The sequence below is a fragment of the Prinia subflava genome, chromosome Z, assembly GCF_021018805.1.
Source record: "Prinia subflava isolate CZ2003 ecotype Zambia chromosome Z, Cam_Psub_1.2, whole genome shotgun sequence".
Taxonomy (NCBI): domain Eukaryota; kingdom Metazoa; phylum Chordata; class Aves; order Passeriformes; family Cisticolidae; genus Prinia; species Prinia subflava.
Window position 1 is genome coordinate 26,906,912 of NC_086283.1, and position 17,912 is coordinate 26,924,823.

General features: G+C 41.2%; 1 protein-coding gene across 4 annotated transcripts in view; it reads right to left on the minus strand.

Annotated features, from left to right (window-relative positions):
* Nucleotides 1-93: 93 nt before the first annotated feature.
* The window catches only part of SSBP2 (single stranded DNA binding protein 2), a 139,510-nt gene continuing 121,691 nt past the window's right edge, over nucleotides 94-17,912 (minus strand). For all 4 annotated transcript variants that reach the window (XM_063423888.1, XM_063423889.1, XM_063423890.1 and 1 more), the window contains one exon: nucleotides 94-15,927. In XM_063423888.1, the coding sequence (XP_063279958.1) occupies nucleotides 15,898-15,927 (30 nt within the window). In that variant the 3' untranslated portion in view covers nucleotides 94-15,897. The remainder of the gene's footprint in view (nucleotides 15,928-17,912) is intronic.

Consider the following 17,912-nt stretch of genomic DNA (forward strand, 5'->3'; position numbering starts at 1 on the left):
GGCCAGATGTTAATGCACCCATGAATATATGTTTTTTTTCTCTAACAACTCCTGTGGGATGTGATCAGGAACAGAGCAGAGCAGGCTTAAATCTTGAAAACAAAAAAACCCACCAAAACTTTATTAATTACATAAGAACAGGGACAGAAATACTCTTAAACACACACAGAGACAGAAATAAAAACTTCTTAGAACATTTCTTCTCCCAGTTTCTACCTCCCCACCCATCACTTTTCACAGACAAACCTTTGGGTTTTAGATCAAACAATCACCACTCAAAAAAAACTAATCTTCAATTCAGCAAGGGAGAGAGGAGTCTCTCTCGCACCACAGACTGTTCTCCAGAACACACAGGTCTCCTCCTTATGTGTTCCCATGTCACCCGTGGCACCGCCCAGAGAAGTCTGCCAGGGTGACACTCTCTTTTTCCTATGTCCAGCGCTCTCACCGCTGTCTCATAGGCCAAAACTACATACAGGGCTCTTTTAAGGATGCTGCATGCTGAGCTCTCCCCTTTTTACCCAGGGGCCGGGGTTCCAGGAGCAGGTCTGCCCTGAGGGCAGAGGGCACCACCACACCCTCCCCCTCTTTTCTCTGCTCGCTCCACTCTTCAAGTGCCAGTCACTGTAGCAAAAGCAAGGGCAGCTGCATCCACCCAAAAATGCAGTTTATGTTCAAAAGAGACTTAAGTTCAGTCCATGGCTGACATTATGCAAGAGAAGTCCAGCTCCGAAGGCTACTCCTCTCATTCTTCCATCGGGTTCTTTCCAATCGTGCTTTATCATCTTGGTCTCAGGCGGCTTCCCTCTCTCCGAAACCACCAGTCATGAGAATCAATGTCTAAGAAAAGTTTCTTTCTGCCAAGCAGGGGTTAACAGTTTTTTCTCGGCAGGGTGCAGGCTCAGGCACTCCCAGGCTCCACAACTCCCACGTGGCTGGGCACCTTCTCCCGGAGTTTGGGGGTGGAGGGGGGTGAGCACACACAGAAGGCACTTCCACAGTTTTCCACCCCTCCATCCTGGACGGGGCAGCTCAGTTCCAGTCCTGTCCCCTCTCTTCTCCCCCCCGCGGGGGCTCCGGCTTACCTGAGCCGACCACGTGTTTCCCCTCCCCCACCCAGCCTCGTGGCTGGGCAGGGGAAGGAGACCTGAGACATCTCTCTGCTGAAACCAGGATCTGAAAAGAGGCCGAACCCCCTTGGGGGTCCTGCTTTTAACTCTTTGTGTCCTCAGAGGCGTGTCCAAACCTCCGAGTGACCAATCCAGGTGCCAGCAGAAAAGCTGATTACTGATTGGACTGCCCACATCCCCCTGGAAAAAAAATTCACCTCCCTTGCAACCACGACACCAGGGCAAACACGTTCCCATCTCCAGAGGCAGTGGAACCACTGGCATTTCCAGCATGGATGTTTTGATTCCCTCCTCTGTGGCACAGCTCCGGTCACATATTCCTGCACGAGTCAACAGCTTGAGAGCTCACAGAGAACTCCCTCTCTTACCACCTCCTCACATGGCTGGTAGGATACTGCTGCTCCTGCACACTGCGAAAATACAAGCACCACTGAGCAAGGGCAGAGCAATGGCTTCTGAGCTGTCAGGAGGGTGGAAGTTTTACTATTGCCAGCAATACAGTGTTATTGCTACGGAAGACTCGGCCAGTTTGGGGATGCTCAGTGCCTGGGCTTGTCGGCTGTTCATGAGGCAGATGTGTTATTGCAATGTAGCAGAGGGTATAAACCGTAAATGGTTTTCAGGAAAGAATGCAAAGCTTGAATTTCACTATTTTGCTGTGTGGTTTCAAAGCAGCAGCAAGACTGTTTCCTGTAGCCCTTCTTTACAACCTTTCCTCTTGGTAGTTACTGTTCCAGAGAGGGCTTCCCATGTTTCTCAGAAACATACATCCACGAGTTTATATCATGAACACTTGTTCATTTAAACATTGTTAAGGATCCAGCTTTAACCTGTAACAGCGAGGAAAATTTGAATTTTAACCAAGAGTTTCTCAGGCACTAGGGGTTCTGTTCCCACACAGTCTGTTCCTATCATTGCACTGCTATAGCACTATCTCTGTTTCTATGCACATACTCTTTTTATCAAGCCACACCATGGCTGTATCATCTCACTTGTTACATTTCAGAAGATCCTGGCTCTGAAAATCAGCATGTTGTGCTATTCCCTACATTTATTTTTGTTCTGTTGCTTCAGGAAAAAAAAGAATTTGCTGGTTTTCTCTCTCCTCTGGCTTCTGTGAAGAGAAAAACTAGACTGTCATGGCAGAGAGACACCTTGGCCATGCTACCTGAAGAGGATGTCTAAAAGGTTTGCACTCAGTGTTTTCTCCTTCCTCAACTGCTCAATCCAGATGACAAAAACTCAGAGTATCAGTTTCTCACACTGTGGATCCTAGATGCTAGAAGAAAAATTCTGTAAACAGAACGGAACATTTTCCTATTAAAAAAACCCCAACCCTTAACTTGTATTTTGCCTGCCTAGGCCAGCAATTTGTAGATTTGTTTTCAGGTTTATTTTGTCACGCTCAGGCATTCTCTAAGACAGTGCTGTTTGTTGTTCTTCCATGGGTAGCTTTCTGCACCTCTCTTAAGCACAGTCCCAAAGATCAGGTGCCTGGCCTGTTATGGATCTCTTGTTTGCTGTGAGATGAGGAGCTACAAAGCTGCTGGAATTACAGGGGGGCAAAGTAAAATAGAAATCTGCTCACGTGAAAAACCTGCAGTGTGAGGGGAGCACATGCTTGGGGTGAGGGGAAAGAGAAGCAGCTGGAGCAAGAGAAAGGTGTTGTTTCAAAATCACACCTCTGATCTGCACTTGGCCTTTGGGGAAAGAGGTCATTCAGGGGGTACAAATAAGCAGTGCCAGTGGCAGACACATCTGGGCAGTGAGGCCAGGGAACTCTAAAATGAGTTTCTCAAATGATTCTCTGCTTTCACAAGCATTTCCTTTGCCCTCCAGCTATAGGAGATAGAAGCTAAAGTAGCGTAAATGGACTGCAAAGGAACCACTGAAGCTGACTCCTGTGGTTTCTTAGAGAGTCTCCATTGAATTAAAACAGTGTTTTAGAGCTTTTGGTGCTCAGGTAATACCTGCCAAGTCGGTACTGTTCTCCTTTCATTGCTGAAAAAGAGAAATTAAGCTTCTGGCCACAGTTCAGAGAGGTGATCTGTGCTTTTCAATAGTTTCCCACTTGAAATTACTTTCTGTGGCACAGCTACAGCAGCACCTGTGGCATCACCGAGGTAGCTGGACCTAAGGCAGCCAGACCTAAGGCAGCCTTTGTGGAAGCACCTTTGTGCATCTTTTCCTGTTACTAAATGATTAGCTCAGCCTTACATGTGAATAAATCTTCTGTAAAGTAAAGCTATTAGAGCTAGGAAGAAGTGTTCCAAAATGCATTGTTTTGGGAATGTTTTAAATACAGATGTCAGCTACTGCAGTAAATCAGCTGCAGTACAGAGCTGTGCATTTCTGTAGAGAGGATACTTGTACATTCTAGAAACAAATGTATTACTGCCTGAAGTTATAAATGTTTTATGTATGCTTCTTTATAACCCTAGTTATTTATGGAAAAAAGGTGTTTGGTTGCGGGTTTTTTGGGACACAGCTTGTGAAAATACAACTACTTCTTGTAAAATGAAACTTTATTCTAAAATGTATCCAAAATTGCAAGACACAAGCACCATTAAACAGATAAATAGACATATATTTATATACAGAGAGCATCAAAACACAAAACAATTGTTAATATAATTCTTATACCATTTTAATGAGTATCCATCAATAAAACTTTACAATTTAAAGGAGACTTTTCAGTTGCAAAACAGTTGTAAAATCATATGTATAAATTATGTTTACTACAATTCCAATAACAGAGGCAAAGTAAAATACAAAAATAATAATCAATACTGCAAATTCAAATACAAACCCCAAAAGTAATGCTGCACAGGTACGTATGTACACTGGATGAATTCATGCAGCCAGGCAGTGCAACAAATTAACTGCTGAGTTTAACTTATCACAAAATGGAACCACCATGTCATCGGCAAACAGAAGAAAATAGAGTTTTGTAATAAATCATAGTGCATTTTGAAGTTAGACTTTATAAAATGATTGTTGAGTGATATACTTCTAATATTCCCCATGTAATCTGAGATCCCCCCAACTCCTTTTTTCACAAAATAAAATACAAATGACAAAAGCTAAAAACCCCACTGTAGAACAGTCTGATGTACTGGTACCATCTTGAAAGCATTTATTTTAATTCTCGGTATCAGACTTGTTTGCAAGTGTCCATGTCCACAGGGACACGCGTTTTTCCTTGCTACCAGAAGTAAATCTTTCACGCTCCAATGCTATCTCCATAAACTGCATCTCACAGATGCTTAGACTGCACTGGTTTGAAGAGACACAGCTGAGCCTTGAAAAAAGAACCCTTAAATCCCTATGAAGCACAGAGAGAGTAAATGGAGGATAGAGAGACCTCATTATTCCTGAAGCTCCTATCCCTAATTGCTTTAATTACATAAACAGAGATTAACATAAGAGGCTTTTATGGCTTGGGTGAAATTTCTGCTAATTTGCTGGGCAAGTGGAAGCCCGTGTCTCTCCACAGGGCTTTGCCTTTCACAGTGCAGAGGGCTACAGACTCTTTTGGTTGGTGAAAGGAAGCCTCAGGTAACTATATAGAAAAATACCTCTGCAGTGAAAATGTGGTAAAGAAACAAAAAACCAAAGCAGAACCTCTGGAAAACTGTGACTTCTTGTGTAACAAAAACATGGCTGTCACCTTTCAGGTCTGTGTTGGTTGGTACAGCATGAACATCTAGATAAAACTGGTTAAGTGTCAAAATTATATGAGATACAACTACACAGTCTGACACTTTTTTCCTTAAAATCTTAAGTGATAAGCACGCTCAGTGTTTTCACTAGGAAATTACTGCTAAAATGCTACATTTCGTTGCTGAAAAGACATTTATAGCAGCCTGTAAACTACTGAAGAGTTGCTCCCTGCATCCTCTGTGCTTCCAAAACTTCCCTTGGAGCCATCACTAACTTCTGAGTTAGTGGCAGTTTCGAGCAAAAAGGAGATGCAGAAAACCACCTGTATTGGGTAAATAATGTTGCAATTTATACAGCAGCTCTTCAGATTTTCCAACATGCAAACACGTGTAGAGAGAAGCTAAGAGACAGCATGCACTGCAGTGTTATGTCATTGTGCTTATGTCTGCTGAGGGCACTATGGCATTTTCACTCAGAAAAACAAATGTTAGCCCCAGAAGACTTAAAGAGCCAATATGAATGAAGTCATCAGCTACTGTTGTAGTAAAGAACACCCCAAAAGAGGGAGGAAGTTCATCTGCTTGTAGCGTATATATACTGAAGCTGAAGAGAAGTACAAAGGCACAATACAAGCCTATATTTCTGGTAAATTACATATATTCATAAATTTCTGCCCATACCACCTCAAGATATTGAATGGTACAATAATAACTGAAGGTACAAATGTTAATTGAAAGTGAAGCTCTACAAATAAAGGACTGTTGGAGAACAAAGCTCATTACTTGCTACATTTCTACTCTTCCCGGGTGGTGAGTTTATCCACCTTTCCTCCACTGGCTGACAACAACATGGTGACCCACTGAGAAAACTGGAACACTGTCAGATGACAGACAGGCTTTATGCATCCGAAAAGCTGTCAGTGAGTGGCTGCCACAACAATCTTTCCCACTGCTTTACCTTTGGCTCAGAATTCACAGAGAAACCAGGAACAGCAACTGGAAATTCATACCCATTTTCATGCAGAGCTCAGGCTGAGATAAACCATGAAGGTAGCATTTCGGTTAACTTTAGCACTCAAAAATATTGAACAGCAGAGCAGGAACTGTACCAGCTCATCATAAGAAACAAAGCTCTATTTTTCTATTCATAGCTACACAAGATCTGTGTCATTTCCAACAGCGAATAACTCACAACTTAGGAAACAAAGTGAATGGATCAATACTGCTCCTGTTAAACTCATAAAAAGTGACACCACTTTTGTGTGATGAAATTACAGGGTAACTGTGGAGGCGACTGCTGTCCCAGCTCAGCTCTGAGAATGTGGACATTTGATGAAGGTTGCAGCTACAATGTTTGAGTTTTAACCTTGAGCTGTTCCTCAGCTTGCCACAACAATTGGCACAACTGCTGTTCAGGATTTCATACCGGCAGGTAATGGAGGAAGGTATCAAGGGGAACTAGAGGAGGAACCTGCTGGAAGTGGCCTCTGCTAACCCGCAGTAACAGTGCCTGCATATCTGCTCTACCTGACATGGGATATTCCCTCATCTTCAAACCAGCACACCAAATCCCAACAAGTTTATCACAAGTTTCCCCCCCAAAACCCTACCATAAACTGCTATTACTACTTGTATTCACACAATCCTCAACCAGAACCTCCTAAATTTATTCCTTGAAGCTCTCAGGAAAGGAATCTTTAGCAGCACCAGGAAAGTATGAACATTAATACCTTAGTTACAAGCTCACAGCCGAATTTAAAAGCTGCATATGCTATTGCTGGTGTTGATTGATCTATGCAATGGTTTCTCCCTGTGTTGCTTCCAGTGAAAATCAGTGCAGGTAACAAGGAAGCCCACTTAACAAATACAGGTGAGGATTCCTAGGCAGGGGTAATCTCTCTAGAAATGTTCCAATAAGTTGCAAGTTCAAGCTACAGCTGTTCATTAAAATTGAAGTAAAAATAAAGAAAATAGCACTACAGGGCAGAAATCTCATGCTTGAGACTGAATTGAAAAAGTCATCTGTAAGTCACTCGGATTCAGGTTCAAAGGAGCTGCATTATTCTTGCCCATTCCAAACTCAAATAAATACACTTTTGTGTAGAGGTGTGAGAAGCAAATTGTACACACTTGGATTCATCCTACCTAATTCCGGCTGTTTATTAGTGGTGAGGGCAAATGATGCCACAATGCAATCTTCCAGAGGCATCTCCACTTGTGTCTGTCTTCTGATTTACACAAGAGACCCAGGCTGGTAATTTTTAGCCAGCTGAAATTAGGGCAGGATGAATCAGGCCACAGTGTGGAGCGGAAACAAGTCTGATGTAGCGGCACAGTATCACCGTGACAATCCAGTCTGTCACAGCCCTGTCTGAGGCTCCAAGCCGGACACGCTTTGGGTCAGTGACCCACACCATCCATGCCTTTGCAGCTCACAGTCTGGCAAGGAGCTCATCACACAATAAACAGTGAGGCTTGAGTTCATGACAATCTCCCAAAGCAAGACCCAGAGACACTTTGGATGGGAATGCTGCCAGGCAGCTCTGGTGCACAGGGACTGCAGCCCTCCCAGACATCCCAGAGGCTGCCCTGGAGAGTTACGCACAAGGTCTGGAGGGGTTTGCAGCTGGAGTGGTTACTCATCCTAATACAACACGCACACATGTCCATGTATCCATGGTGCTGTGGGAGTTCTGCATCCCCACGCCTTGGCTATGGCATGGGCTGGCTCTTTGCAGGAGCTGTTGGTAATGAGGATGAAGCATACACTGAGGAGAAATACAGCGTTCTGAAACACACATTTGTGAGATCCCCAATAGTATCAATAGTAACAATTAAGGTCAGAGGCAGTATCAAGTTTTGCATGCACTTTCTACATTAATATTTATATAGACAAGTTTCACTCTTGCTGGTTTGCAAAATTACTGAGGTTTCCTTTACTTCCAGAGACTGGAACATTGAACATTAGTTTCATTTATGATGTTGAAAGTCATTCTTTGTCTAAAATACAGCTACAAATACTTGGGATTATGGGACTGGGATTGCCCTGTTGTTTTCTGTAAAGGGCTGAAGTAACTGTAGAAATATTTTTTGATCTTAGAAATACAGGGAATTTATCTACAAATTGGACTGTAAGCATGAGAAACACTTATTGCAAGTTCTCAAAGTCTTACATGAAAGGTGAAGGTGCAAAGTCATTAAGACTGCCTTGATTCTAAAGATTAGCCTACTCATTTAACTAAACTATCAATAGAAACACAGAATTTAAAATAATCCAAGTAAGAATCCCCTTCAACTTTCCAGGCTTCTTCACTTTTCCCATCATTGCCTTTCAGACTAGATGGGACTTGAAATTCTGATGTCAGAAACCAGCAAAGAACACACAGACATTTTTAGGTCTTTGTTGTATATCATAAAATACTGTAAAAAAGAATGCAGAGTCCCAGAATTCAGGTTATTTTTCTCTCTCAGTAACCAGACAGAGAGTTCAAATCTCCTTAAAACACCACCTCAGGTAAAGCCTGCGGTGGGTGGGGATGAGGACACAATGCAGAGGCAGTGCTGTGCCTCCCGTATGCCCTTAGAGATGGGCTTCTGTCTTGGCACTGCTGCAGTTTTTGGGGAATAAAAAAGACAGCAGCTCACACATCTGTGTAAGGCAGCAGCCTGCCCACGTGCAGTGCCTGGGGCACCCCTTTTCCAGGGGACACTGCACAGGTGTGACCCTCTCAGGTGTGCAGGCACAGGCACCTGGGACACCACAAAACCTGCAGCTGCCTGCTCAAATCCAACCCCAAGCTCTCAGAAAGGATATGAACTGGGTTGAATTATCTTACATTACATTTAATATTCCAGTAAATGGCTTATAGATCTGCTGTTTGAAATAAATTCTGAAACCACTAAGCGTGCTTAAGAGAGCTTCAACTCTATGTGGACAGTGAGTTCAGAGGGCAGAACAAGGACTGTTGCAGTATATAATACACATGGCTGTACAGTCAAATGCCACCTCTTGCTTCAAAACAAGAATTTACAGTAGCAAGCAGTGGTGGCAAGATTTCTTACACAAAACCTACAGGAATTTACAGGATATGCATGGATCACCGAGGTTATAACGCCAGCAGTAGACAACACAGAGTATCTTGTGCAATGTGAACAAAGTTGACAGTAGTCTACCAATGCTGTAAGTAATTCACATAAATATGCTAACCCACCAGCTAACAAATCTTCCTCCTCTTCCCACCAGAACCAGATGTGTGTACAGAAATCCATTTAAAAAAGTGCTTTGTTTTTCTGGTTTTAGCCAAACATGCATAAAATAGATGTATTCCAAGGGGATATTTGAAAAAAAAAACCCCCTCAAAACTGGTGTCAAGCACACACAGCAATTGGATTCACACTTCTCAAAGACATGACAGAGCCAAAGTTTATTTTATGTATGCTTTTTGTCCTGGAAAAATATGATATAAAAATTCACTTGATTTTTAACTAACAGAAAACTCCAGCTTTACTCACACCACTCTTCCATGTCTCTAATTCCAGCTCTACTTTAGGAACTTGTGCTCTCTTCCTTATCCATTAATGTAAATGCAAATCAAATCAAAACTACAACATAATCAGAAAAAACAAAAGATACTAGAAAAATGAAAATGAACATAGCTTATACCTGCTTTTAGATGTTATGGTTATTGACAACAATTTAGTAACATCACTTTGCTTTCCCACTAAACTACTGGATGTGATCCGTGCTTCTGTTACAGACAGCCTTAGGTTTTTTTTTTCTACCTCAATTAAGTATATCCTGTATTTGGAATTTTATTTTCCTCCAGTCTGCATGACGAGAATCAGCTTTTCTTTCAAGCTATCTTCTGTCATTGTTAGGAACCATCTAGTCTAATTTGCAAGTATATGGGTTAAGTTTCCTGATCTTGAGCAGTGAGAGCTCTCAGGATGCTGCAGTGCCACTCCTTATCTGGTGTTATACTCAATTTCTCTCTAATGAAATGAACTCTCTACAGCAGGGCTCTAGTTACAGATGTGAACAACTTCCTGCATGTTTGTTGGGCAAAATACTCTTATTTTTGTGCAAAGATCTGGCACAGTACATTTAATGGGGAAGTCCAAGTGAGAGAGGCTAAAACACGTAGATTAAAACAACAGAAATAAAGCCTAAAATATCCAGTTCATCTAGTTGACAATTTGACTCCTCAGAGATCAGAGCAATTGTTCCACAACAATAATTTTTCCCATCAAAAGCAATTACTGATGATTTCAGTATCTCTCTAATAGCCCAAACTCCTAGACCGTACAGTCTATTTCCTAGTTCACCCAGGCTATTGAGAACACATCACCTTTCAAAATCCCCATGTTTTATGGTGTTTCCCTATGAAAACTGATGCTAAAACTGCCAGAATTTTCTCTTAGTAAAACCCAGCCTCTTGTCTCAGCATTGTAAGATCTTTAAAGGATCCCCAGAACCTAACGGCAAGAAGAGTTGTGCAAGTTCTCAAGAGAACAGCGAGGTAGCGAACGAACACCTTGTTTCTGGTGGATAATTGCCCAGTCCTGAGCCACCTGACCCTGGGAACAAGCCTGCTCAACCACTCAGTCGCTCTTCTGAGACCACAGAACCCTGAATCATCCATGAGACACACTGAAAACACTGACCAGGCAAATTAAACCACTGTTTGTGAATTAGGCTTTGTACAAGGTCACACAAATCAGATGTCAAGCTGCACACTTTTGGGGATGTGGAAGGAGCTTTCAACATGAAGTCCAGCTGTACTATTTATAGCAACTAGGCAGCAAATCTCTTTTTGATCTGATTTCCCCGAAACCATGTCTTTCAGCAAATATTTACAATGCTGAACTAAAATAAAGAAAAAAACGGTGATTTTCTTTTCCTCTCTCAATTTCTTCTGCACACAAAACTGAAATAGTAGCTAGAAAGTGACCATTTCAAATTATAACTGAAAACTGTATTTATTAAATTTGAAAACATGTACCCAAGAAAACCTTTATACATTTTTCTGGCCAGTTTTCCTATTACATGAGAGGTTTTCTTACACATTTTAAGCTTAAATGATGAGCAGCAACCAAACAGAAGTTTGGACTAAAACTGCAAAGCTGTTGGCTATGTTGAGGGAAACTATGGCTGCACAACTGAAAACAAGATGGAAGAACAAATTCACAGAAATAGTTCATGTAATAGTGAACAAAGCTCTAATAAAGCAAGAAACAGAAGAAAGCCAAATCTGCTCTGCATGTCAGTACTATCGATACATAAACATGCTCCTGCACGGGTAAAATCTATATATGAATGTCTGCTTAGGAAAGACTTAATCTTAGTTCTAGACTGTCCATGTTCAAGCATGGGTTTAGATTATTACAGTCCTACTTTTTTAATTTCCTGAAGGATACTACCTGTATTATTAGATCTGTTGAAAATTAACTATGTGCAGGCTCAGTTTCAAATCAAGGTGAAGCTGTTGGCAGAATCAGAATTTTCACATGCTGAGTAGATGATCCATTAATTTTTTTAAGATTTGGTACTGTAATTTGTTTCTAACATGTAGCCACCATACAAGAGTGCACTCAAAGCAGTATTTTAAACACTCTTCTCTCATTTTTCAGGTTGAAACATCATTTTGGTAATTTCAACAGACCCTCTGTATTTTGCCTGTGTACTCAGTTTTTACATCTGCCAAATAATGTTACACCACAGATAAGTTAAATATATAACCCAGATTGGGGTGAAATCGTATCCAGAAAATGACCTTATGTGAATGGTTTCATCAAAGTTTCAGCAGAACTGGCACAAGCAGTAGTTTATAGAACTGTGCCAATAATATCTAAAAAGTAGAGAGAGCTGCATACAGCAAAATTTAAACCTAACTAATTTATTTCTGAATTTTAACAGTTGTTTTGAATCACTAAATCATGAATTGGATCCTCAATGTGAGATAACAAAATTATTGAGTTTTATTTGAAAGATGTGCTTTGTCAGGATTCCCATTCTTAAGGCCTGAGCAAACCCAAGTGTGTCTATGACAGCATTTACCTGTACTTTTTACATTAAGGTATATTTTACAATCTTGAAATGCATATGTGTAGGGTCAAATACTGAAGAATCCAATCCATACTTAGCCACAACAACAGCAACAATGGATCAGAGCTAACTATGAATGAACAGGGGAAAACACTTAATAATTAACTGATACAGAAATAGAAACCTGTGCAACATGTATCAGCCAAAAAGTAATTTTGAATAAAGTGATCAACACTAAATATTGTAACAGCTGGTTCCTCATTAAATTTGATTCCAAATCATTTGCACATGCAATATTGCATTTGCTAGCCACAGAATAGAGGAAAATTCAATTGGTTTTAGGCAGTTCAAGAAGCTGTCCGTTGATGCATCCTTAAAGAAGCAAACTTCTATGCACTTCTTCTGGAGTGGAATTATTTAAAATAAATGATTAGCCTATATATTTCTCACTGAGTATTCCTGTTGGATGGGAAAGGAACAGCTGGATGTCCTGGGACATGGAACATTTAATCCTACATTATGAGGAACAGGCTGAAAGCCTGAAAGTTGTTACTGTCTCTGAACACGTGACATGTTGGGTGGCCAGGGCTCTGCAACCAGAGGGCTCCCAAAAAACCCTGGAATTTCTGGAGGGTGGAAGTGCAACTGCAGTTTTTCTTCATTCTCAGGTAGTTAAGAAAATAATTTAATCCCTACATGCAAATATCTAAGTATTTTGTTAATGCATGCCAGGCCACATGCTTTATCTGTGATTCAGACAGCTTCTTCCTTGCCTCAAACCCTGTTCTTGCCTACACAAGACTTAGACATGCAATAAAATCTGGGTGATGTGAAGGATACATCTGGGTCTGAATGCTCCTTTCCATTGGTTTAAGCAGCAAGTAGGACCCTGGTTTCACTGTGAAGTTCACACGTGAATCCAGTTTCAGCTGATTTCTACAAAGCTGGGATATTTGCAAGAGTTGTCACAGTATGAGATCCCTTAGTCTCCATTTCTGGTACTCTAAGATTTAATAACTTCTGTTTTTAAAAAGGCTTATTTCAACTTTTCCTGAAAGACTCATTTACAGAACCACCTTCTATTTATTTCTATACTAAAGAGCAAGGTCTATCTAAAAACCCAGTGTGAGAAGAGAACCCTGCACTACTTAAAATAAAATTCCTACCAGAGCTGGACAAGTTCAGACATTATCAACAGTGCTCTTGCATAAGGACAGAACCAAACAGCAGTTACATTGCTTCTGGAATCTGGAGCATAAGAAATGTAAGTGGGAGCAAAAACGGAGTGCTTGGGAATAATCTTTCTTCCCATATTGATACTCCAGATACCATGAAAATCCTGCAAGGTTTTGTAAGCAAAAGAAAAATGAACAAGCAAAAAGCCCTGTGCATATTAAGAAAAAAAATAATCCAAAGGTGTAATTTTGAAATTGAGTAATTAACACATAAGATTGTTTTCTAATGGTTCAGCTGCAGAACATGGCCTCTCCAGAAGTCTGCCTGAGGCTGGGTAAAGCCTTGGACAAAGCATTAGTGACATCAGCTGCTGCCTGTGGGGCTATGTGGGTATGAGAAATACAGGACACAGTGACTAAATTATGTGCTGAAAGGATGTTATGCTCTTGTACAAAAGTGAGGATAATGTGTTTTAATAATGCTATCCAATCTGTGTCATCAGTTCCATGTGCAGGTTTAATGGTCAGACTTCCATCTTTTCCAAGGTGCCTAACAACTCACTGACCTGGGAATGGGCTTTGGCACTTGATGCACTGTTCCCATCAACCTTAGTCCATCAGCAGTGACATCTTCTGACTGAAACTGGGCCAGAAAGAGTCCTTAGGTCCCTGGAAGGCTACCACAGATAACTCAGGTGGCAAACACAGGCTGCAAGAACACCTGGACTCTGGATGTAATGGGGTGTTAGTGGTTTTAGTGACAATAGCAAAGGGTCTGAGGAAATTACACCTGATTTTGTGGTTGTGACTCAAGCCAATAACAGGATCTTCCAGCATCTCTGGAGACATGAACAAAATGTTTTCTGAAGAGAAGCAAATGAATGCGACCTTCATAATCAATAAGAATACAGCCTACAAAACCATATAATGACTATCTAGGTCATGTTTACATCTAATCAAGTAGTTCTTTCTCAAAAGTAATGCTACCAAAATGTTTGATATTTCAACAGAATTTTAATCCTTTGAGACTTTAATTTTTTAACAGCCCTAAGTGGAGAGTAAAGTGTTAAATCTTTTTATTTCCATATATTATACACATATAATATATGGAAATAAAAATTAGTTAGGAGATTATAGTATTCCTTACACATCCTGTTATGTTCAGCTACCATCACAAGCCCAGCACATATGCTCCTTTATCACAAGTTCACGAAAGAAAATCCCTTTGCATATGGACATACCACATCCCAGAACTGCTCCTCCTCTGAAAGTAGCTCTTCTGGATTTAAGTCCAAGGAGAGGAATTTGCTGTTTTTCTGTGGCATGAATTTCTGCTGAGCAACTTTGTGCTTGCATTGCCAATCATCAGCCTTTCTATCACTACAAACTGAAAACCTTTGTTTTCTTGGGGGAGCTGAAAATCATCAGGAACTAAGTAAATGTACCATAATCTTTGTTCAGCGCTCTACCTGAAGAGAAATGGGAATGCTTCCAGAAGTGATTCCTTTAGGCCTTTTGCTGCATTCTGTTCCCTGCTTTCATATCTAACTGTATGTCCTCCTTATAAAAGGGCCCAGACCTTTGTTCCTCTTCTGTTCATGGCAAAAGGTAACATCCTCACAACAAAGCTAGTAGTCATAAAAAGTTTACTGTGGTATTTTGGCTCAAAAGGAAAAAAAAAAAAAAAGGCTGCTGACTGGAAAGTTTTGTGGGAATTAATTCTGGCAGATATGAAAGAAAACACACCCAAGCAGCAGGGTGACCTGATTTTCTAAATGGGCTTGGGAAATACTGCTTATAATTGAGTACATGGATTGCTCATATTTGTTTGAGAATCACTGAAAATGGGAAGCATAATTGTAAGTTGTTAGAAAATGTTTTGGTGATAAGGACTCTACTGTATTTCTACTAACTACCACCTCTACAGAAGACCATGCTAAATAGAAAACTCAATTCCAAGGGCAAGAGAAGCCCTGACACTTTATTGCTAGATTCTATAGCAATTGGAGCTCACTTACAGTAACCTTATAGTACTCTATATAAACTGAGAAGCTTGTATCAAATTCAGGCTTCCATTTAAAATAGATATTGCAGATATTAGGCTTCAATTAAAGAAGAAAAATAACCTTCAGTGCTTTTTTTTTCCTCTTAAAGGCAAAGTATCAAAAAAAATCCCCAAACTAGGTGGAAGTTATTACATTTCTCAAAAAAATTAAGATGAGCTTTCTTCTATTTCTTGAGATAGTACAATTTGTGATTCACAGGGTATCAAACTGGTATCAAACACAAGGTAATGAAAGCTCGTATAAGCAATTTTATTCCTATCCATAATGGCAGACACTAACAAAATCAAAAGAATTTATCCTTTGAGTTCAACTTAAAAAATAACTTACAAAGCAGTGATATATGCAACATAAAACAGTTCAGGAGGGGAGAGGGAAAGCAAATTTTAATAATTAAAATGTAAACGTGAAAGGAAAAATAAACCAAAATGGAACAAAATTCCCTACTTCTGATTTCTACGTAAGATGTCATGTGATCCTATTTTACAGTGTCCTGGGGTCTGTGTGTGTGTGTGTGTGTTTGGTGTGTCACACACACACACCCCACGCTGACCCACACGTGTACACACACAGACAGGCGCTTGCAGCTCCACCTCGGGTACTTCTCTCATGTCACTCCTTACAGTTGTCTCAAGCATGTTTGGGACCCACTGTCTTGACAAAACAGGGGAGATGGTAGGGAAAAAAAACCAAACAGGTGGGTCTGATTGTGTCTGAGATCCTTTAGTTAAACTGTACACTGGGATGAATAATTTTCTTCTGCAGTAGCTCTCTGGAGAGGGCCAACTCACTGTGGTCTTCATGGCGACACATGTGAACGGGTCACACACTCATTGTCATGCTAGGGGAGTACTGGAAAAGAGGAATCCACATTTTAACAAACATTTATGCCCCCCACGCCCAGGCAGCTACATCCACACCTGGACTGCAGCAACAGGTTCAGAACTCCTTCCTGAATTTGTGCTGCAGCCTCTGTTTGGGCTGTAGTTCAGTTTGTGTCCCGAGAACTTCTGTTGTGCTTCTCTCTTGAAAAGTACAGCTGCTGCTGACAAAGGCAACTCCCGTGAGGGCTGTTTTGGTGTTACCTGAGTGCTGTGATGAACCAATGAGGCTTTCCACACCCCTTCCTGCCCAGTGCTGGCTACCGGGGAATTTACCTGGGCAGGTGCCTTGTCTGAAGTAGACTGGCTGCATTCATGGGTAGCTGAACCACACAAGATTTTGGGCAGTTTTTGATTACTTTACAGGAAGAAAATAAGAAAGATATGTATGACTTTGATTAAATTAGTCTTTTGGGGGGCAATCTGAATCAGGGACCAGTGGTCATTCTCCTTTATGTGAACCAAAATCCAATCAACACATCACACTATTGTAGTGACACAAACTGAACGGCAGCCTTTACCCAAGCTAGAGCTACCCTCAGGTTAGCAGTTAGCAGATTAAAGTAATCAGTGGGACACCACAGTGCTTAGGAGATGCACATCTATACACCTAATTTGGTTTTAAATTGAAAACTGTGGACTGCAAAACCACTTAATTTGCTCTAACATCCTCTAAGTGGAGGAAAACGTTCAAACATAAGAAAATCAGCACTTTGAAAACTGACAGAAGAAAAATGAAAGATAAATTTGCCTGGGCAAAACCATATGTGCCCTAAATATCCTGCCAAGCCTTGAGTTCTAAGCTGGCCATTTCCAAGTGTCCAAGCAAATAGAAAAAGTATTTTAGATGGGTCTTCCCTGTCAGGTAAATTATACAGGTCGGACTATCAATTCCAAAGCTTAAAGCAAAGCACCTGCTCAAGTCTTTTCCTGTATCTGAGCCAAGGTATCTGGGGAATCACTTTGGGAAAGGAATCAAAGCATGGTCTCAAGGTGTTCAGGATTTTCAACTTGTTATTAAGCCTGCATTGCTACCTACTCCTAACAAAAATTCCTGGTGAACTGAATAGCAAATCTCCCTGAGGAAGGATTTCATGACAAAACCTATTTTGAACAACCAAGAGGCAAAACATGGATCAGAAAGCAAAGCAGGTCTCCAGGATGACAGAACAACCCATGTTACAGAGGTAGCAGTCCCTGGGAGTAGACAGGGACACCCCAGGCATGTGTCATTCCTGCCTTGCAGGCACATAGCTCAACCTTGACAAATCTGAGTCCCTGGCTCTTCCAGGCAGCACAACACCCTGAACCCAGGAAGTGTTTGAAAACACTGATTTTCTCCAGAGTACCACTGATATCCTCTTGTTCCCATGGCCCTGTTTCAGTGACCCTGCCTGCCCTTAGCACAGCAGAGCATGCCATACTGGGAACCAAGGGCTGCCAGGAACAGGGACCACATTTCATGGAGGTTCTGTGCTTACTGCCATTTTGACAGATATGAAACACTGCTCTTTTTAGGTTGTGTATGACAGTTTTCTTCAACGCTCCACACAACCTGAATGTGTACCCACCAGCTGCTAACTGGCAGAAACTCTTCCTTTTCACTAGCTAAAAAAGAAAACCTCCTAAAACCCCTCAAAATCTGATTCCCAGGAAATTTTCCATGGAACTCGACTATGCTGTGATCTAACAGAAGCTGTATACTGAGCTGCAGGTCACCGCTGGCACAGGTAACGCGGTTACACTGCTATTTAGGGACCTAGACACGGATTTAGAAACCCAGCTTCAGGCACGTGAGTATGACAATACCCCAGTATTGCTCTGTAAAATGTTTACACCACATTTCACTGCTTTGAGCATAAAAAAAGAGCATAATTTGCCCCTCAATGAACACTACTGAGAATCTCTGCCTTTATGGGTTTAACAGCACAGTGCACCTTTGCAACATGGAATCTA